The sequence below is a fragment of the Oncorhynchus mykiss genome, chromosome 12 (assembly GCF_013265735.2).
Source record: "Oncorhynchus mykiss isolate Arlee chromosome 12, USDA_OmykA_1.1, whole genome shotgun sequence".
Classification (NCBI taxonomy): domain Eukaryota; kingdom Metazoa; phylum Chordata; class Actinopteri; order Salmoniformes; family Salmonidae; genus Oncorhynchus; species Oncorhynchus mykiss.
The window spans coordinates 21,943,154-21,966,673 of NC_048576.1; the positions used below are offsets into that span (position 1 = coordinate 21,943,154).

At 43.1% G+C, this 23,520-nt stretch overlaps 1 protein-coding gene across 1 annotated transcript; it reads right to left on the reverse strand.

Moving 5' to 3' along the window:
- On the reverse strand, positions 1-23,512 carry LOC110537202 (E3 ubiquitin-protein ligase RNF34). Its single transcript, XM_021623059.2, has 9 exons — positions 22,888-23,512; positions 22,651-22,686; positions 10,187-10,405; positions 8,794-9,285; positions 5,253-5,318; positions 4,840-5,041; positions 4,576-4,611; positions 2,703-2,744; positions 1-2,405 (listed from the first exon to the last, which is right to left on the reverse strand). Exons 2-9 carry the CDS (start codon positions 22,657-22,659, stop codon positions 2,221-2,223), a joined length of 1,251 nt encoding a protein of 416 aa, XP_021478734.2. The 5' UTR covers positions 22,660-22,686; positions 22,888-23,512; the 3' UTR covers positions 1-2,220.
- Positions 23,513-23,520: the final 8 nt, after the last annotated feature.

The window sequence follows — 23,520 nt, forward strand, 5'->3', positions numbered from 1 at the left end:
TATGGTACAGTATTTTTATTAAATCTATTAAATACTTGTAATTACCAAAATAAAAAGTTCAACATTCCAAAATACAAAGTTCCAGGATTCCATAGAGTGCTCATAGCTATAACTCATCCTACTTTGACATCATATAGCTGCCTACAAGTGACATCTGAGATATCGCAGCATTATTATAAACATACATGTAAACACAGTGACAGTGTTCGCTACCGTGTGCGATGTACAAATATTCAGAAGGTTTTGAATCCCCTAGCAGGTAAGGACAAGAAATGCTCCAAAATAAAATGAGAACTTTAATGGGGAAATGTCATGATCAGTGATCTCTCTGTTTTTGATTGGAGTCATATTAATTTGATCAAATTAAGGGAATTTACATTCTGAAAAAAATTATTCAGCCTCTTAAAATATCAAATGCTAATAAATTATATTACGACATCCAAAGCAAATGGAAAAATATATATTTATCAATAGCTTACATATCATATGCAATTATTTTACAGCAATAAGCTTTTTGTCTAACGATCTACATGCATTAGTAGATACTTTTTTTTTCAATAGACATTTGAATAAATATAATTTCATGAAAGAACAGAAGTTATATTTGTATAAACAAATCAACTTCGACTGAGTTTATGCATCCTTTTCTTCTCTTGAAAAGAGATATTAAAAGACAAATCCACAACGTGATAAAAGATGTTTAAATATGAGCTCAGAACAGAGGAATTAGCACCTGTCACCTTCAAGAGGTGAACACTGAGCCAATGGACAACACACCTAAGAAAAGTAATGGAATGATATTGCTTAATTAAGCTAAGTAGCAGACACATTGTCAGTCATGCCCGACTTTAATAAAAGATACACCGACGAAGAGCATAGGAACGTAAAGCATGGGATGACCCAGCCACAGTGTATGGTATGTTACCACAGTAGACAGGAGCCTCATCTAAACCAAACAAGACCATCAACATAGACATTAATCATAATGTGATATCACTTGTGACTGATTCAACACATGCAAGGAGAACATGGGTTGGACAGCCTTGAACTGAAGTCCCTATAACCCATAGCATGTGGCTCAAGAGCTTCCCTACAATTCAACCAATCACTGAGCTTGATGGTTTACATATTGATTGGGTTGGATGCTGCTCAAATCTACAATGCATGGTCTGAAGTGAGGAGTGACACTTGGCATAGAAACAGCAATCAGACATCAGTAATGTAGTTGTGGTATGAAGTTTGGCACCTAAAACACCCTCCCCTGTGTGTGTGTGCGCGGGCGTGTGTGTGTGTGCGTGTGCGTGTGTGTGTGTGTGTGTATATAGAATGGAACAGCACAGAGACATGCAGCCTGGTTGAGTTTCTCAGATGAGTTTCATAGACAGACATAGAAGTCTATTTTTTAATATTGCACATACTAAAGAACATTGAAGGAGATACGTATAGTATAGCCTGGTGTGGTATGAGTGTGTAAACCATATTGACTCTAACCCTGGGACATCATAATGATCTCCACCTTAAATCACCTAATACCTACTCACCATGAAACATCCAATTCAAGGATCCATGGAACCCAGGGCCAGACTACTGCATTTGGAACCCTGGGGCACCGACCTCAAGGCACTCCCCCCTCCTTCTACACATTTTATCATGAGGCTAAGAGAATATGTTTCCGTTTTAAAGCTAATTTCCTGCAATTTTACACTATTTGCAATCTGGGGGGCCCACTGACCCACAACCCCCCAAAAATGTAATAATACAAATTTGGTTGAGGAAGGTCAGGGCCCCGGGGCACAAGCCCTGTGTCCGCGTTCGGTATACCGGCCCTGATGGACCAATTCCGCTTCATGGTTTATTAAAAGTAAAAAACTAATTGACATGAAGCACTGTAAAATAAGATATTGGAGAGTTATTTGTGAAACAATTCAGTGTGTATCACACTAAAGACAGAAGGTCAGTGTCCTGGAGCCAGTGGAGATCCAGACACGACAGAGCAGTTTCCTGTGGGGCTCTTGTAGTTCTAGTAGCTGTAGTAAAAGTCAGGCTGTGTGAAGCTGTCTGCTCTGCATGTCATTTGGACTGGAGGATGTGGACATCTGCTGTAGCATTAAGTCCTTGGAAACTTGCAAAATCATTCACACTCCCTCAGGTTTTCAAGCATATGCACACACTACGTCACAGCTTCAATGTCCTTGGCTGACATGCACGCTCAAGGCAGAGTTAAGACTTGAAGACGTGCACGGCCCGCACCACGTACTGCCTGCAGATGGGGCACTCGCTCATCCTCATCCCACATTTGGTACAGGTGACCATGTGACCGCACTCTAGCAGCACACAGTCGATCACAGCGTCCATGCAGATGCGACATAGGTGGTCATCAGAGGCCAGCTGAGCCTTCACACTGTCTGTGGAGAAAAACAACACAAGAAAATAGTATTACTCCACGTAGCTAGCAGCCTGAGGATGGCTGTCTTCTCTAGGGTCATTCACATACTGTACATGATGACGTAGTGCCCAAATAGCCAGTTAAACAGCAGGATGAAGTGGTCTCTCTCAGAACAGCACATAGCATATTACTCAGGAGGAGTTATGGTTGGGATTGAATGGGAAATTAGACTTCAGCATGCATCAATATGGAGAGATGTATTTCAAGACAGTGATGGTTTTGCAGGTGGGATAGTGGTGGAGTTAGACATGCCTACCTTCCACTGCACCATTGCAGATAGGCGGAGGATATGACACCACTTCATTTACAGAAGGAAAGGAGCAGTGACAAAACAACCATTAGTGATTCTAATAGGATAAAAGCTCTTACTCCAATTCTTCTTTCGTACATAGTATTAAAACAATTCCTGTACACAGTCATTTCCTATACACAGTCATTTCCTATACACAATTCCATTATAGTCATTTCCTGTACATAGTCATTTCCTGTACACAACTCAAATATACAGTTGAAGTCAGAGGTTTACATACACCTTGGCCAAATACATTTAAACTCAGTTTTTCACAATTCCTTTTAATCCTAGTAAAAATTCAGTTAGGATCGCCACTTTATTTTAAGAATGTGAAACGTCAGAATAATAGTAGAGAGAATAATTTATTTTAGCTTTAATTTCTTTCATCACATTCCCAGTGGGTCAGAAGTTTACATATGTTCAATTAGTATTTGGTAGCATTGCCTTTAAATTGTTTAACTTGGGTCAAACGTTTCAGGTAGCCATCCACAAGCTTCCCACAATAAGTTGGGTGAATTTTGGCCCATTCTTCCTGACAGAGCTGGTGTAACTGAGTCAGATTTGTAGGCCTCCTTGCTCGCACACTCTTTTTCAGTTCTGCCCACAGATTTTCTATAGGATTGAGGTCAGGGCTTTGTGATGGCCACTCCAAAACCTTGACTTTGTTGTCCTTAAGCCATTTTGCCACAACTTTGGAAGTATACTTGGGTCATTGTCCATTTGGAAGACCCACTTGAGACCAAGCTTTAATTTCCTGACTGATATCTTGAGATGTTGCTTCAATATATCCACATAATTTTTAGTCCCTCCTGCAGCAAAGCACCCCCACAACATGATGCTGCCACCCCCGTGATTCACGCTTGGGAAGTTGTTCTTCAGCTTGCAAGCCTCCCCATTTTTCCTCCAAACATAACGATGGTCATTATGACCAAACAGTCCAATTTTTTGTTTCATCAGACCAGAGGACAGTTCTCCAAAAACAACGATATTTGTCCCCATGTGCAGTTGCAAACCGTAGTCTTTTTTATGGCAGTTTTGGAGCAGTGGTTCTTCCTTGCTGAGCAGCCTTTCAGGTTATGTCGATATAGGACTCGTTTTACTGTGGATATCAATACTTTTGTACCTGTTTCCTCCAGCATCTTCACAAGATCCTTTGCTGTTGTTCTGGGATTGATTTGCACTTTTCGCACCAAAGTACATTCATCTCTAGGAGACAGAACTCGTCTCCTTCCTGAGCGGTATGACGGCTGTGTGGTCCCATGGTGTTTATACTTGCGTATTATTGTTTGTACAAATGAACATGGTAGCTTCAGGCATTTGAAAATTGCTCCAAAGGATGAACCAGACTTGTGGAGGTCTACAATCTTATTTCTGAGGTCTTGCTGATTTATTTTGATTATCCCATGACGTCAAGCGAAGAGACACTGAGTTCGAAGGTTGGCCTTGAAATACATCAACAGGTGCACCTCCAATTGACTCAAATGATGTCAATTAGCCTATCAGCAGCTTCTAAAGCCATGACATCATTTTCTGGAATTTTCCAAGCTGTTTAAAGGCACAGTCAAATTAGTGCATGTAAACTTCTGACCCACTGGAATTGTGATACAATGAATTATAAGTGAAATAATCTGTCTGGAAATAATTGTTGGAAAAATTACTTGTGTCATGCACAAAGTGACTTGCCAAAACTATAGTTTGTTAACAAGAAATTTGTGGAGTGGTTGAAAAACGAGTTTTAATGACCCCAACCTAAGTGTATGTAAACTTCCAACTTCAACCGTATGTACATCATGTAATATACAATACAACCCAAGAAAACAGTATTGAATGCCCTCACCTGCAGACATGCTGTTGATGTTGCTGACATTTTCCACTGGAAGAAAATACAGAAATACATCTTTAATACTGTGTATCTGGACCTGTGAATAATACCAAATCAGAGAAAGATGTTTTAACTTGGACAGTTTCTCTACTGTTCAAACTAGGTTTGAACTAGAGATTGATAATCTATGCAGGTCGTTATCAAAAGGATCAGTAGTGTTCTAGTTAAGATGAGGTTGGTTGGTATAGGGGGACTAAAATGATTCAACGTGGTGCTTACTGGACTTCCTGTTCTGTTCGTTCTCCCTGTAGAGCCGATGCACCCGCTCTATCAGCTCCCACTTCTCACAGCAGCCAGAGTAGTTGACAAAGTTACGGGCCAGAATCTCTTTGAGCTGCCGGACAGACAGGCTCTCAATGTCCCCTTCGTTGTCCAGGTCAGATAGAGAGGCCCGTATTCTCCTCTGTGTCACTGGACTGACCTACAAAGAGAAAAGAGGGGGCACTTCAGAAAACATGTTCATACAAAGTTCAATTATGACTATGTTTGGTCACACCATGGTCATTGAGGTAATACAACTGACCAAGTGAATGCTCTCACAAGAGTGGGTCAGTGATTTCTCTTCAGTTAAATACATGAGGTGGAGACTGAAAGGACAGAGGCAGCTCGAGGTAAAGGGCTGGTCGTCTCACCTCTATGATAGGTTCACTGGCAGGTTCCAGGTGAAGGAGTGGGATGGTCGGAGCTCCCCCATGCTCCTGGAAACACAACACAACACAACACAAAAGAGGATCAACAGCAGTTTAAGAAACAGTACTGGAGCAGATATGACAGTTTTGAAATACTTGTGTTGTCTGATGCTCCTCACCCTTTCTCCCACAAATCAGAACTTCTATAAAACACCACCAGAGGTGCTGTGATCACTTTTTTTATTCATGTTAAACATCCATCAGAGGGAAATAAAAAATAGTACAGTTTGCTATAATAATCATAAATCAAATTCATATCTGATGTCTCTCTTCAAATGTCTGATAAGGAAATGAGGCATGTAGGCGTATCCTCCAGGAGTACGCGGAATGCCGTCGGGGGTCTGGAAAAAAAATTATCTTCACATTTTCAAACAGTACATTTTCAAACAGGCCCATAGATACACATACCAGCTCTACTGGCTGGTATTACTGCTACTACCAGCAGTACTACACCTGCACCTGTCGACAACACAAGTTGTTCTGCTTCCACGAGCACATCCAATGCTAGGATCAGTAATTCTACATTTGTTGTTAGTCCAGCTAGCATGGACACTGACCGTTTTGAATCTGATGCAGCCTAAGAGCTACTGCCCCCTTACCTGGGAAAGCACCGAACAACAGATAGGGACGTTGGACCATCGAAGAGGCACAAATATGATGAGAACTACAATGATTTGGGGTTCACTTATATTGGGAGTAGTGCCTTTCCTAAGCCACAGTGTGTTATATGTGCAGAAGTACTATCTGACAACTCAATTACAAAATGTAGGCTATGATTAAGAAGTTGGAGCACTTCTCTGTCTGCATTAACAAGGACAACACACAGGTCTTTCCATCATTGTATGATTTTTTTGTGTGCAAATGAACTCAAGCTTACAGACAATGTCAAATGTGATATAGCGAAGCACCTGAGTGAGTTGTGTGCGCAATTACGCAGGTACTTTTCCGAAATGGATGACACAAACAAACGGATGACAAACAACTGGATTATTTATTCCTTTCAAGCTCTGCTTCCAGTCCACTTACCGATATCTGAACAAGTGAGCCTCATCGAAATTGCAACAAGCGTTTCTGTGAAAACTGCCAGATTTATGGATGAGGCTGCACTCAGAGTATCATGCCTTGGCAAATCGCGCTGTTAAGACACTGATGCCTTTTGCAACCACGCACCTATGTGAGAGTGGATTCTCGGATCTCACTAGCATGAAAACTAAATACAGGCACAGACTGTGTGTGGAAAATGATTTAAGACAGACTCTCTCCAATACAACCCAACATTGCAGAGTTATGTGCATCCTTTCAAGCATACCCTTCTCATTAACCTGTGGTGATTTATTCACAATTTTCGATGAACAAATAAGGTTTTATATGTAAGATGGTTAAATAAAGAGAAAAAGTATTGATTATTATTATATTATTATTTTTGCCCTGGTCCTATAAGAGCTCTTTGTCACTTCCCACGAGCTGGGTTGTGACAAAAACTCACACTCATTCTTATGTTTAAAAAATGTATCGTATAGTGTGTGTGGCAGGCTTACAATGATGGCAAAAAAAACATTTGAGAGTGCGCTGACCCTGGTGCTAGAGGGGGTATGCAGCTGGAGGTTGAATATTTGAAGGGGTACGAGGCTATAAAAAGTTTGGGAACCACTGCTCTAAAGGTACCATGTTACATTTAGTATTCAGCACCGTTTGCTTCCCCTGTCCGGGGGTGTCCTCGGATGGGGCCACAGTGTCTCCTGACCCCTCCTGTCTCAGCCTCCAGTATTTATGCTGCAGTAGTTTATGTGTCGGGGGGCTAGGGTCAGTTTGTTATATCTGGAGTACTTCTCCTGTCCTATTCGGTGTCCTGTGTGAATTTAAGTGTGCTCTCTCTAATTCTCTCTTTCTCTCTTTCTTTCTCTCTCTCGGAGGACCTGAGCCCTAGGACCATGCCTCAGGACTACCTGACATGATGACTGCTTGCTGTCCCCAGTCCACCTGGCCGTGCTGCTGCTCCAGTTTCAACTGTTCTGCCTTATTATTATTGGACCATGCTGGTCATTTATGAACATTTGAACATCTTGGCCATGTTCTGTTATAATCTCCACCCGGCACAGCCAGAAGAGGACTGGCCACCCCATATAGCCTGGTTCCTCTCTAGGTTTCTTCCTAGTTTTTGGCCTTTCTAGGGAGTTTTTCCTAGCCACCGTGCTTCTACACCTGCATTGCTTGCTGTTTGGGGTTTTAGGCTGGGTTTCTGTACAGCACTTTGAGTTATCAGCTGATGTACGAAGGGCTATATAAATAAATTTGATTTGATTAATTATTCCCTTTGAATATGTTAACTATATTTGGAGTTTGCCTGCAACCAGAATCTAATGGTCTTGGCGGGATGAATCTGATGAGAATGTTTACCTTGTGGCGTATTGACTTGCATTAACTCAGCCATTTATGTGCAATGAAGAGAGAACATAAAACAGCAACGATCATGAAGAGCCTACTCCTCCCTTCCTCTCTGTCTCCACCGGACCACCGCACAAAAAGCAATTAGCTAATGGTGCAGGGCTAATGCATTCTTCCGGTGTGACATCACGATGATGGATGGGGGCTGAGTCTATAGGGGGTCGGGGGAGGCTGATGTTCCTGGGTGTATGTGCACACACATGCTCCCTACGTATTCCACTGGACCAATCAGCTCATTTAATCCTTTATGGATTACAATAGGAGTGGATGATTTTGATGTTTAGGCCAAAATGATCCCACGGTCAGAGATGTGAGCAGTATTGTTGTGTTTCGCTCTCTCTTTTCAATTACAGCTGTGCCGTTGAGAGGAATCAGAAGCCAGCCTGAGCATTGTTACATAACCGACAGCATAACAGACCTAAAAAAGAGAGCTTCAGCTCTGGCTGTTGATGACTGGCTGCAGCTCCCAGGGCTGCACTGCAAGAGCAGCTGTCAGTCACGTGGACGTCAGATCACAGAAAAGAGTGAAATTGTGCAGCATGAAATATGAATGTAGCAGATGATCTGTGTGAGTGAACCTCTTTATTCATGACAAACACAAAGCACCAGACTGTATCAAACTGGCTGCAAAGGACAGGGCTTGACTGCAATAAACTATACTGCAATTACTAGAATGCTTGTAAGCTTTTTATGCTCCTATATTTAGCCTAAATGGTTATCAAAGGGGTTACTTTCAGCAGGGCTGTGGACAATCATAACCCATTTACATCCCAGCACTAGAGATCTAGAGTAGCAATTGCTCGTTGTTGATTGTTATGCTTAGCTGTGACAACTCTACTTCACACTGACTAATATGTTTCCCACATCCATGCCATGTGCTTATCAAGCTTCACATTAATTAACTTTGATACAAGGACAGATGTCAAAAGAGCAGAGAAGATGGTAAACGAAAGGGGGCAGCTGTATGGGGAATGGGACTAGGTTGTGTTTGTGAGTGTGTGTGCATGTGTGTGTGTGTTATGTGTTTGTGTAGTCATACCTGGCTCTGAGCAGTCCCTGAGCTGTCACTCCGGCTGAGAGGAGAGCCTCCTTGAGAGGCGGAGAGAGCCGACTGCTCCGAGGTGGAGAGAGACAACTGCTCTGAAGCGGAGCGGTGTGCGGCTGAGGGGGGCGAGGCGTGGAGGGAGTGGGGGAGCGAGTGCAGGCTGTCTGTGTCTGCATCCTCCTCCTCCTCTTCTTCTTCTTCCTCCTCCTCCTCATCTTCCTCTACACCTCCTTGTGTCAAGGTGCTTTCTCCAGCTTCCTGGTGGCAGAGCACCAGGTCCACCAGGTCTTCCTTCTCCCTGCAGGTGTCTGTAGGGATGTTGCGCAGCAGCAGGTACTGGCGCAGGTCCTTAACACGCAGCGCCATGAGCTGTGGTCTCTGGAAGGCCGTTCCGCGCAGGAGGTGGCAGGTGGTGCAGCAGCGGAGGCTCTCTTGCAGCACCGAGCACATGGCACAGAAACTTTTCTTACAGTCCGAGCATATGTGCTGAGAGAAAGAGAGAGAGAGACAGAGAGAGATACAGTGATAGAGACTCACCACACACATTAAGAAGAGAGGCGATCCCATCAGCCAGTCATGTCCATTCCTCCTGATCAATTAATGAATATATTTAATTAATTATTGGCATCATGGAGTCAATTAACTATCCTGGTTTTAGAACTCTTAATTACAACTAATGAGAGGGATCTGCCAAATCTACCAGACAACAGCTTTCCAATACAAGTACTCATTCCTTATGATGTCACTATGTCCTAGGAAAGAGGATGAGTTTCCCCCATTTGGCACAGACAAGCTAAATAATACTATATGGAATATTCTCTAGCATTTACAAGCTTATCTCGGTTTACTGAGGAAACTCAGATGAATCGACTGACTGGCAGTCTGAATGGAGACAGAAAAAGTGGGATATGGCCAGAAATAATTTCCATATCATTACTGTGCATTGCAAATGAGCTGTGGACCAGAAAGAGGACATTCACACTCTGACAGGTCCATTTATCAATCTTCTGTGTTAGTCCCCCAGAACTTCTCCTTTCTTGACACAGATATCGAGCTGAGCCACACACACACACACACACACACACAGAGAATATATTCCGGGATTGAACCTCAACAGGTGTGAGCGGGCTGATAGAGCAGTCTGAGCCTGGAAGTGCAAGAACGCTGAAGCCTCCAGGGGCTTCTATCGCTGTCCCAGCATGCTACACTGTCAGTCAATGCCTAGATACGCTCTGCCATTTACCTGTCTGCAGTCTAAGCTGATGCCCTGGTGTGACCAGTATGATTGATTATTTCATATGGAAGTTAGTTTTATTAGTTTATAAGGGGCACAGTGTTCTTCCTCATCTTTTTACACACTATTGTCATTATCCTCATCACCACCTACCTTGCGCCTGAAGACGGAGAAGGCCAGTCCACAGGCCTTGCAGAGCTGACCTGCACTCCCTGAGCTGGTGGGGGGATATGTGGAGTACCCGGCGCTGGGGGCAAAGCGGAAGGGCCCCGTTCCGGTCCCAAACCCTGGCTGCTGCCCGCGCACCGTCCCTGTGCCCATCACCTCGTTCAGCAGCCCACAGCATGACGCCCACATGGACGATGCCCCCGCCTATGAAACAAACACACAAAGAATGCACGTCTGTTCTTTTTAAATTAATGTCTCCAAGTTTGAATGCATAGTTTGGAGTCCTATTATCCCTCCCAGTAGGTTCATAAACCATATGCCTTTGGCAGTCCTGAAATCATAGTAGCCTTCAATGCAATCAATACAGTGCCCCAATTTCACCTCCAACACTAAACTAGAGAAAAGTACAACTTTTGTTGTAGGTTGCATTGCTAAGGGAATGGTATCTCAGACTTCTCACATCATTCGTAATTTGTCCTTGAATCCCACAATGCCTCATTGTGACCTTCAGATGCTCAACCACCACCCCCCTCTGATGAACTACCTTTGTAGCTCCTGAGTTCCTCTACAAAAAGCATTGAAGTATTATAATAAAGTCTCTGGGGTGTTCGCACATAAAAAAAAATGTGTAGCAGCGCCTGACGGCAGCTGGCGTATTCAGAACAGGGTCCTGTGAACAGTGTGGAGGTGCAGAGGTGGATGCTATACAGCCTATAGCTCTTCAGAGGAAGGAACTTAAGATCCAAATCAGGGCCGTGCACAGGGTGCAGGTGCTCAAAATGAAAAAAGGGCACCCATCTGCTATTTAGCTAGCTCTATATGTACGCTTGTTTATTCCATGTGTAACTCTGTGTCGTTTGTGTCACACTGCTTTGCTTTATCTTGGCCAGGTCGCAGTTGTAAATGAGAACTGAAAATGTAAAATATATATATATATATTTTTTTTTTTCACTGCTTGTGATTTATCTTCAATGCTCTTAAATAATAACTTCTTAATATAATATTCATAAACTTCGAACTTATGATATATGACTGGCTGGCTAGTGGATATTTTTAGTATATGGTAGTTAGCTAGAGTCTAATAGACTACATGTGTTGCTGCTACTGTTACAGGCTTTGTTTTTTCCATTTATATTTAGAGATTGGATGTTAGCGTGTGGGTCACCTCGTTAGTCAGTATGTGTTACACCTGCACTGGTTTGTCATCTCATTAGTGGGAAGGTGTTTCACCTGTGCTGGGCCAGGTGCTATTTAAGAGCAGCTGGCCCAGTGTTTCTGTTGTCTTGAGAGATGTGGAAGATTAACGCCTTAAGTTGACCCCCCGTTCATTTGCTTTCTAGACAAAATCCTTTATCTGATCTTCTGGTTTAAGTTTTGTGCCACTTTTTCCTTGCATTCTCTTTCCTTGGTTTTTGTTACATTTCCTAGCAAGAAAACCAAAATTGTTCACTCAAAACAGAAAAGGGGAACAACCAAAACGAAACAGGTGGAGTTTTAAGAGGGGTTCTGAAAAACACTCATGGGGGTGTCCACTGAAAGCTGACTAGCAACAACTAGGACCTAAAAGACAGCCACCAAATGTAAAAACATGGAAGTAACCAAAAGGTGGAGCAAAACTGGGAAGATCAGATAAATACTTTTGATTTAGAAATCAAAAATGGGGAGAGTCAAAGGTGTTAACCCTTCACCTCTTCCAAGACAACTGGAGCCCTCGGCCAGCCAATCTTAAAATAGCACCTGGGCCAGCACAGGTGAAACACATTCACACTAATGAGACAATGCAAACCGCATACAAAAATATATATTCCACCACCCAAAGGGCAGTTGGGAGTGGGAGGTCAAAGGTAGACCCCTATCTGTGAACGTGCCTGCTGCAAATACATTATTATGAGAGCTCTTTGGGTCTGTTTGTGGTTGAAAATGGTCAAGCACTAGAGCGTAAACAGCCTGTCCTAATGAGCTATGCCCCAAAAGGGATGTTGGGTTCAATCATTAAAGGTGCAATCCGCAGTTGAAACAATAACAAAGCAGCCTCCCACCCGTTTCAGCAAAAAGCTGAGGGATGGGGCTGAAGTAATGTAACTCTCAAATTTATAGACAGGGCTATGGATGCAAGGCCTGACTCATCCATGATATCAAAATGATAGTTTTAACCATGTTTTGAGGCTTTATAGCCCTCAAACTCAACTCTGGACCTCGAAGCCAATTCTACTGCAGTTTTTCAATGTTTTCTTCTAATCAGGGACTGATTTAGGCCTGGGACACCAGGTGTATGCAATTAATTATCAGGCAGAACAGAAAACTAGCAGGCTCATAGGGTAAGAGTTGAATAACCCTGCTTACATTTACTTTGTTAAAACCAGCTTATATTTTGCATTTTGATGGGGTACGACAGTTGAACTAAGCTCATGAGGCATTTATCAGTTATATTTTTCAAGAATCAATGTGTACATTATCATAAGTCCAAAAATGGATGTAGCAACTTCACATTGCCACATAAGTTTCTGTCCATTATATAATGAATGCCTGGTCACACACAACGCTACAGACATAAATCCCCCCGGTGCTATGGCTCTCATTGAAAACATAATCTCTATGTTAAGACTTGTATGGTTACTGTGTGAGCAGTGGGGTAATTTAACAGATATAACAGCCGTATGACCTAGTAGAGTAGGTGCACTTAGTGATATTAATGTGGTCCTCCAAAAGAAGACCATACAATGGATGTGACATGTTTGCCTGATCAATGTTTACTGACTGCAAGACTGTCTACTCCAAGGCCTGAGACCCAAGATGGCATGATCCCTGGCGCAGCTCCTTGGAGCATATTGATGGGGGAAGAGAGGAGGAGGGCAGGGAGAGAAAATGTATTCTGTTACAGGGCCTGGGGAATCAATAGCTGACATGAGCATACAGTATGTGGCTATGTCTGAGCTCAGTAGAGAATACAGTGAGCGTAGGCTATATTTTACAAGATGAGGCCGCTGCTGTCCACAAATACAGTTCTACTCAGCCATGACCTGCCACAACACACAGCCCTGCTCTATGATCTCACCTCTCTTTGCCTGCTTAGCCAGTCTGCAGTTATATAATCCAGGAGCTAAGTGCTATATGTGGAACTGACTGCACTGAGATGGAGATGGTCTTCCCAGAAATACAGTACAGCAATAAGTTGGTTGTGAAACAACATGATATCATAAGAAAATGTCATCCTGGCAAATTTTTGAATGAAGGTCAAATGTCACAGTAGCTGATGTTTTTCTCAATACAATGTAGTCAATGGGAAAAGATGAGTGTCGCAGTGTTGAGTTTTTCTCAAGACATTGCAGGCAATGGAAATAGATGAGTCCCCTACTCATACATCCGACCAAGCATGCAATGGGGCATAAACCAGGCACACAGAAAGAGTGGTAAAAGATCCACTGTGACTTAGATAATCCCCCTATCTTTGGACAGTTACTCAGTGGGCCATTACTACACCCTTTTGCTAGATTTAGCAGGAGGAGGCACAGTGGTATGGCCATGAAATCACTCATATCTGGCACAGCGCCAAAAGAAGGGCTTTCCCCTGTCACCTCAATTAGCACCCAGTAAGGTCTGCAGGGAAGGACTGACAAAACATACAATAGATAACTGCAAACAAGAGTTACAGTAAAATGCATTCTTTTGTTACCAATATATACACTTTTTTGAGCTTAATAATATCTAATCTACATGAAGATTAAATATTACGTATTACTATAGCATGCCTGGTTTTGGGCAGCTAAGGGGTTTAGGGCCCCTAACTTGCACTTGTCATATCAGACTTTTTGACAGTGAAGCAAACAATCAATCTGCTGATGCGCTGGACCTGCTGAGGAGAGCTGTGGTTTTTTTAAACGTTTTTGAGCATTGATTTCTATTATTCCTTTTGGCAGAATATATGACAGTGTAAAGCCTTGTTTATACCAGGTGCTAACATGCGTTCCTTGTCCTGATCTTGTCCACATTCTAATTGTGCCCACATTTTCAGAAATATCAAATCAAATTGTATTAGTCGCATGTGTCGAATACAACAGCCCCTAACCAACAATGCAGTTAAAACAAATTTGGATAGGAAATAAAAGTAACAAGTAATTAAAGAGCAGCAGTAAAATAACATTAGCGAGACTATATACAGCGGGGGACCGGTACAGAGTCAATGTCCGGGGGCACCGGTTAGTTGAGGTAATGTATGTATAGATGATCTATGTATAGATGATAACAACAGAGAGCAGCAGTGGTGTAAAAGAAGGGTTGGTGGTAGAAGCTGTTTAGAAGCATCCTGGACCTAGACTTGGCGCTCCGGTACAGCTTGCCGTGCGGTATCAGAGAGAACAGTCTATGAATAGGGTGGCTGGAGTCTTTGACAATTTTCAGGGCCTTCCTCTGACACCGCCTGGTATAGAGGTCCTGGATGGCAGGAAGCTTGGTGATGTATTGGGCCGTACACACTACCCTCTGTAGTGCCTTGCTGCCGGAGGCTGAGCAGTTGCCATACCAGGCAGTGATGCAACCAGTTAGGATGCTCTCAATGGTGCAGCTGTAGAACATTTTGAGGATCTAAGGATCCATGACAAATCTTTTCAGTCTCCTAAGGGAGAATAGGTTTTGTTGTACCCTCTTCACAACTGTCTTGGTGTGCTTGGACCATGTCAGTTTGTTGGTGATGTGAACACCAAGGAACTTGAAGCTCTCAACCTGCTCCACTACAGTCCCGTCGATGAGAGTGGGGGCGTGCTCTGTCCTTTTTTTCCTGTAGTCCACAATCATCTCCTTTGTCTTGATCACATTGAGGGAGAGATTGTTGTCCAGGCACCACATGGCCAGGTCTCTGACCTGCTCCGTATAGGCTGTCTTTTCGTTGTCGGTGATTAGGCCTAATATTGTTGTGTCTTCGGCAAACTTAATGGTGTTGGAGTCACGCCTGGCCATGCAGTCATGAGTGAAGAGGGAGTACAGGAGGGGACTGAGCACACACCCCTGAGGGGCCCCTGTGTTGAGGATCATCATGGCAAATGTGTTGTTACCTACCCTTACTACCTGGGGGTGGCCCATCAGAAAGTCCAGGATCCAGTTGCAGAGGGAGGTGTTTAGTTCCGGGGTCCTTAGCTTATTGATGAGCTTTGAGGGCACTATGGTGTTGAACACTGAGCTGTAGTCAACGAATAGCATTCTCACGTAGATGTTCCTTTTGTCCATGTGGGAAAGGGCGGTGTGGAGTGCAATAGAGATTGCATAATCTGTGGATCTGTTAGGGCGGTATGCAAATTGGAGTGGGTCTAGGGTTTCTGGGATAATGGTGTTGATGTGAGCCATGACCAGCCTTTCAAAGCACGTCCTGGTAATCCGTCTGGCCCTGCGGCCTTGTGAATGTTGACCTGTTTAAAGGTCTTATTCACATTGGCGGCGGACAGCGTGATCACACAGTCTTCCGGAACAGCTGGTGATCTCATGCATTTTTCAGTGTTATTGGCCTCGAAGCGAGCTTATAAGTAGTTTAGCTCGTCTGGTAGGCTCGTGTCACTGGGCAGCTCTCGGCTGTTCTTCCCTTGGTAGTCTGTAATGGTTTGCAAGCTCTGCCACATCCGACGAGAGTCAGAGCCGGTGTAGTACGATTCAATCTTAGTCCTGTATTGATGCTTTGCCTGTTTGATGGTTCGTCGGAGGGCATAGCGCGATTTCTTAAGCATCCGGGTTAAAATCCCACTCCTTCAAAGTGGCAGCCCTAGCCTTTAGCTCAGTGCGGATGTTGCCTGTAATCCATGGCTTCTGGTTGGGGTTTGGGGTTTGTATGTACAGTCACTGTGGGGACGACGTCATCGATGCACTTATTGATGAAGCCAATGACTGATTGGCTTCATCAATGCCATTGGAGGAATCCCAGTACATATTCCAGTCTGTGCTAGCAAAACAGTCCTGTAGCTTAGCATCTGCTTCATCTGACCACTTTTTTATTGATTTAGTCACTGGTGCTTCCTGCTTAAATGTTTGCTTGTAAGCAGCAATCAGGAGGATAGAATTATGGTCAGATTTCTATGCGTCTCTGTGTGTGGAGTATAGGTGGTCCAGAGTTAGTTTTTTCCCCTCTGGATGCACATTTAACATGCTGATAGAAATTTGGTAAGATGGAAGTTTCCCTGCATTAAAGTCCCTGGCTAGTAGGAGTGCCGCCTCTGGGTGAGCGTTTTCCTGTTTGCTTACAGCTCATTCAGTGCGGTCTTAGTGCCAGCATCAGTCTGTAGTAGTATGTAGACAGCTATAAAAATACAGATGAATACGCTCTCGGTAGATAGTATGGTCTACAGCTTATCATGAGATACTCTACCTCAGGTGAGCAAAACCTTGAGACTTCCCTAGATATCGTTCACCAGCTGTTGTTTACAAAAATACATAGTCCGCCGCACCTTGTCTCACCAGACGCCGTTGTTCTATCCTGCCAATACAGTGTAGAACCAGCCAGCTGTATGTTTATAATTCAGTCGTTCAGCCACGACTCCGTGAAGCATAAGATATTACAGTTTTGAATGTGCTGTTGATAGTTTAATCTTCCGCGTAGGTCATTGATTTTATTTTCCAAAGTTTTCACATTTTCTATTTGAATGGAAGGAAGTGGGGGTTCATTCGTCTGCCTACGAATTCTCAGAAGGCTGCCCACCCTCTGGACCCTTTTTCTACGCCTTCTCTTAACGCAAATTACACGGATCTGGGCCTGTTCCCGGGAAAGCAGTATATCATTCACGTCAGGCTCATCGGATTTGTTAAAGGAAAAAAAGTATTCTGCCAGTCTGTGGTGAGTAATCCCAGTTCTGATGTCCAGAAGTAATTTATTTTCAGATCCATTTTCAAATATCCATACCTCCTGCGTTTTTTAATCTGAAACACCTGTCTGAAAATGTAAGCACAATCAGAATGTGGACAAGATCAGGACAATTGAACCAGGTAAAAAGAGGGCTTAAGACATTCCCTAAAAAACAAAGACCAGACAACATAGACAAACTGTGACAATAATTACAGATATTACTGTTGACACACCACATTCATTTTTTTTGTTGCCATTAAGCAAACACTCTTATCTAGAGGGAATTACAGGCACAATTAGGGTTAAGTGCCTTGCTCAAGGGCACACCAACAGATTTTCCACCTAGTCGGCTGGGACTCAAACCACTGACCTTTCGGTTACTGGCCCAACACTCTTGTGCCCAACGCTTTTAACCGCTAGCCTACCTGCCACCCCACCAAAACAACCGACCCTGTCCCAGTGTCCCCAGCCTTCACTCTTCCAGCCACGACTCCAATACCATCATTAAGTTAGCAGATGGTGGTAGGCCTGATCACAACAACATTGAGACTGCCTAATGGAAAGAGGTCAGAGACAACAACCTTTCCTACAACATCAGCAAGACAAAAGAGCTGATCGGGAACCACAGTAAACGGAGGGCCGAGCACGCCCCAATTCACATCGTCGGAGCTGTAGTGGATCCGGTCTAGAGCTTCAAGTACACCAACATAGTCGTGAAGAGGGCATGACAACGCCTCTTCACCCTCAGGATAATGAAAAAAATTGGCATGGGCCCTCAGATCCTCAAAAAGTTCTACAGCTGCACCATTGAGAGCATCTTAACTGGCTACATCACCGCTTGGTATGGAAACTGCTTGGCATCCGACCATAAGGCGCAACAGAGGGTAGTGCATACAGCCCAGTACATCACTGGGGCCGAGCTCCCTGCCACCCAGGACCTCTATATCAGGCGATGTCAGAGGTAAACTTGTCAAAGACTCCAGCCACTCGTCATAGACTGTTCCCTCCGCTACCACTTGGCAAGCAGTACCGGAGCACCAAGTCTGGGACCAAAGTCTCCAGGACAGCTTCTACCCCCAAGCCATAAGACTGCTGAACAGTTAATCAAATGGCTACCCACCCACACACACACACTTTCACACTCTTCGTATACACTGCTGCTACTCTGTTTATTATCTATCCTGATAGCCTAGTCACTTTGGCCCCTACCTACATGACATTTACATATTACATCAATACCTCAACTATCTCATACTGCACATTGACTCGGTACGTGTACTCCTTTTATATAGCCTCGTTAATGTTCTTTTAATTGTGTTACCATTTCCTTTATTTAGCTAATTTTCTTACTTTTTAACTCTGCGTTGTTGTGAAAAGGTTGTTAAGCATTTCACAGTAAATTCTACACTTGTGATTTGATGATCAATTTAGTTTGATGATCCTCTCTTCCCTCCCTCTTCTCCACCCCATCATTTCCTCACTGGAGAGTATTGCTTCAGTAGCTTCAGGGGGAGATGCCATTCACATAGTGAAGCGTGCAGTCAGCTGGCAGCCTGCACTAGACTTCATCTCCATTGAGATCAGGAAGTAAAACTGACAGAAAAATCTAGCTGATTCAATCAATCTCTTGCTGCTTTTGTCAGGGAAGGCACAGCAAATCACAATGTATGAATATGTGCTGTTCAAAAGACTGCATTCAAACATGTCAATGATAACTGATGGAGCTTAGAAATGATGGTGCTTAGAAATTATGGCAAATGTCATGTGCATCATACATTTGTACCTTTAAAGCCTTACCTTTGGGGTAGAAGAGGATAGCGCCAACTAATAAAAAAAGAGCGATTTGGATTTTGGGTTGCAGGCAATAAAACCAAAACGATGTGTCTGCTCAGGAGATAATCCTGATATTAAAATATGACTGGCATATTTAATAACGACCGCCACGGAAACTGCTACCTTTCTGAGTCTATCACATTTAACTCCAACAGACCATAGCTCCTAATCTCAGAGTTCCAAATCAATTTTGGAATTCAGAACAGGGTCATGCCAGTCAAACTATCCTGAATTCTCTTGTGCAAATTCTCTCAAATTCTCAGTGAATTCTCTTACACAACAAAACAATATGCCCCAATGAGCAACAGTCCCCATAACTGACAAATCAGTGGAACTCAAGAGAAGTCATGTCGAATAACAGGATCCTTATGACAATGCAGTATCAATGAATTAGATGAAAAACATATGGTACAACTGACTGCAACAAAAACGGTTCATGTGTGGTTCTAAACATATTACAGCCATCATCCTCCATTTCTCATGAGCTGAAAAGCTGCTTTTCAAAATAAACCAGATTAGTCAATACAACGTCACAGCCATCTCTCTGGGGCAGATGATGGTTTGTCATGATCAGACAGAAGACCAGATGACCTTTCACCTGCACTGAGACAACAAACTGATTTAGGCCCCCCACAATACATCACTATTCAAATATTAGGGAAGCGGATAAAGGAAAAGATTGAGTACTTGAGGATATAGACGTTACAAACATGTTTATGATAGACCTCTGAACCATCATAGCCAACTTAGTGTCTTCAGAAAGTATTCAGACCCCTTTTTCCACATTGTGTTACATTACAGCCTTATTCTAAAATTGATGAAATAGTTTCCCCCCTCAATCTACACATAATACCAAATAATGAGAAAGCAAAAACAGATTAAGAAATATATACAAAAAATTAAATATCACATTTACATAAGTATTCAGACCCTTTGCTCAGCACTTTGAAGCACCTTTGGCAGCGATTACAGCTTCAAGTATTTTTGTCAATGATGCTACAAGCTTGGCACACCTGTATTTGGGGAGTTTCTCCCATTCTTCTCTGCAGATCCTTTCAAAATCTGTCAGGTTGGATGAGGAGCGTCGCTGCACAGCTATTTTCAGGTCTTTCCAGAGATGTTAGATCGGCTTCAAGTCCGGGCTCTGGCTGGGCCACTCAAGGACATTCAGAGACTTGTCCCAAAGCCACTCCTGCATTGTCTTGTCTGTGTGCTTAGGGTCGTTGTCCTGTTTTAAGGTGAACCTTTGCCCCAGGCTCAGGACCTGAGCGCTCTGAAGCAGGTTTTAAACAAAGATCTCTCTGTACTTTGCTCCGTTCATCTTTCCCTTGATCCTGACGAGTCTCCCAGTCTCTGCCACTGAAAGAAATCCTCACAGCATGATGCTGCCACCATCATATTTCACTGTAGGGATGGTGCCAGGTTTCCTCCAAACATGACGCTTGGCATTCAGGCCAAAGTGTTCAGTCTTGGTTTCACTAGACAATCTTGTTTCTCATGGTTTGAGAGTCCTTTAGGTGCTTTTTGGCAAACTCAATGCCAGCTGTCATGTGTCTTTTAGTGAGGAGTGGCTTCCATCGGGCCACTCTACCATAAAGGCCTGATTGATGGAGTGCTGCAGAGATGGTTGTCCTTCTGGAAGTTTGTTACATCTCCACAGAGGAACTCTGGAGCTCTGTCAGAGTTTCCATTGGATTCTTGGTCACTTCCCTGACCAAGGCCCTTCTCCCCCGATTTCTCAGTTTGGCCGGACGGCCAGCTCTAGGAAGAGTCTTGGTGGTTCCAAACTTCTTCCATTTAAGAATGATGGAGGCGGGCCTCCCGGGTGGCGCAGTGGTTAAGGGCGCTGTACTGCAGCGCCAGCTGTGCCATCAGAGTCCCTGGGTTCGCGCCCAGGCTCTGTCGTAACCGGCCGCGACCGGGAGGTCCGTGGGGCGACGCACAATTGGCCTAGCGTCGTCCGGGTTAGGGAGGGATTGGTCGGTAGGGATCTCCTTGTCTCATCACGCACCAGCGACTCCTGTGGCGGGCCGGGCACAGTGCGCGCTAGCCAAGGTTGCCAGGTGCACGGTGTAGCCTCCGACACATTGGTGCGGCTGGCTTCCGGGTTGGATACGCGCTGTGTTAAGAAGCAGTACGGCTGGTTGGGTTGTGTATCGGAGGACGCATGACATTCAGCCTTCTTCTCTCCCGAGCCCGTACGGGAGTTGTAGCAATGAGACAAGATAGTAGCTACTACAACAATTGGATACAACGAAATTGGGGAGAAAAAAGGGGTAAAATCTTTTTTTTTAAAAAGAAAAGAAAAAAAAAAAAAAAGAATGATGATGCCACTGTGTTCTTGGGGCCATTCAATGTTGCATAAATGTTTTGGTACCCTTCCCCAGATCTGTGCTTCGACACAGTCCTGTCTCAGAGCTCTACGGACAATTCCTTAAACCTCATGGCTTGTTTTTTTTGCTCTGACATGCACTGTCAACTGTGGGACCTTCTATAGACATGTGTGTGCCTTGCCAAATCATGTCCAATCAATTGAATTCCCCACAGGTGGATTCCAATCAAGTTGTAGAAACATCAAGGATGATCAATGGAAACAGGATGCACCTGAGCTCAATTTCGAGTCTCATAGCAAAGGGTCTGAATACTTGTGTAAATACGGTATTTCAGATTTTTTTTTGTCATTATGGGTGGGGTGTGTTGGGTAGATTGATTAGGAAAATTGTGTTCATCAATTTTAGAATTAGGCTGTTTTATAACAAAATGTAAAAAAAGTGAAGGGTTTCTGAATACTTTCCGAATGCACTTTATGTATTCACAAATGTCTGATATCAAATCAAATGTTATTGGTCACATACATGTGTTTAGGAGATGCTATTGCGGGTGTAGCAAAATTCTTGTGTTTCTAGCTCCGACAGTGCAGTAATCTCTAACAATTTTCACAACATATACCCAATACAGACAAATCTAAGTAAATAAATGGAATTAAGAATTTATAAATATATGGACGAGCAATGTCAGAGCGGCATAGGCTAAGATACAATAGAATACAGCATATTCATATGAGATGAGTAATGCAAAATATGTAAACATTATTATAGTGATATGATGTGATATGTTGACGTTGCATGGCACCTTGTGATACTATAGCAATTTGAAAGACTACTGCCTGCTGCACAACATAACATTGATATGCTGGATCGGAGCCAAACATTGCCAGTGGAAATAATTGCTCAATTTAGAAGATCTTATCTATCGCCTACTCTAAACTATTCTACACTGATACTCATTATTACACTGTTGCAAGAAACAGGATTTAAGGAGTTAGGCTTTGTTAATTAAAATGAGGTAAACAACTTTCCATACATCGGATACTCACACTGAAAAAAATGCTAGGGGGTTATTTATCATAATCATCCATCCTCATCCTCCTCTTCAACAACATCACCATCCCCTCCACGATGGTTGCCTGTTCTAGCACTCCTGGTCAGTGATTAGTGAGTCAAAATACTAGGGACGGGGTATTATCAATAGACCAGACATCTCAAAATATTCCATCACTCGTTGACTGCAGTATACTGATCTCATTATGGCAGATTAACGATGGGGGAAATGAATGGACATTGCACTGTGGTATAGTTCACTGCGAGGGAGATGCAAACTAGTGTCAGACTGAGGATCAGAAAGAGCTCGTGACTATCATCATTTAATGTATCCATGCAATTGTAAATAGAACGCAATATAAATATTTCAACCCTGGAGAAAATATTCCAACCGGCAAAACACTACTGTCACTCACCTTATACATGTATCCGTAAAATCAGAGTTTGCAACCCTTTAAAGCAAACAGACAAACAACAAAATTAATGCATTGTAATTGTATAACAATTATTAGGTTTGATTGGATGCCAAATTTATATTTTGTTACTATTTGTCGACGCACCAGATTTAAAAGTTGTAATATAGATCGATTGCAAGCCGGCTGTGCAAAATATCACAACATAGATATATTGAAATTGCAGTAGGCCTACCATACCTTCATTCTGACTCCCGGTTGTGGAATTTGTTGTGGAATATTAGAATGATGACCATTGCAAGGACACAAGGAATCACACCATTACGTCTTCCTTTTCAGAAGCTCCCTGTGTACTTGTAGAATAGGCATAACGTAATGTACAAGTCACCCTCAACCAATCACGAAATAACCGGAGGTACGGTTATCTTTAGCAGCCAATCGCCTTTTCAATTGCCGCATAGTGGGCGTTCTGAGCTATGCGTAGGTACGCGCATGTCTTGATACGGGCAATCCGCCGTGCACTATCGATATTTAATTTAGATAATGTATATTTATGCAATACTGCTGCTGCAGCTTTTTTTTATTAAGATGTTGACTTCATTTTGTTGCGACAAGTTTTGGGGTGATAGTTAAATTACTGCATAGTGCAGAGTTGAGTTGTAGCCCAGTAGGCTATGATGTAATCTTCGAACAAGCTGCCCATCCATCACTTCACTTCACTGCACTACAACTAATTATAGAGCCTAGCTACCTCTGAATGTTCATTTGATTAGCCTATGATTATCACAAAAAATAAGACCTCTAATGGAAACAAATACAGTATCTACTATGTTTTGCACGATTTTCACCTGATGGCTTGAATATTTATTATTT

Excerpts from the sequence above, each read along its gene's own strand:
- LOC110537202 (XM_021623059.2), bottom strand. Across the intron at positions 4,612-4,839 it reads CGAACAGAACAGGAAGTCCA|TGGAAAATGTCAGCAACATC; the intron begins GTAAGCACCACG and ends ATTTTCTTCCAG. Across the intron at positions 2,745-4,575 it reads CATCAACAGCATGTCTGCAG|TGGTGTCATATCCTCCGCCT; the intron begins GTGAGGGCATTC and ends CTGTAAATGAAG.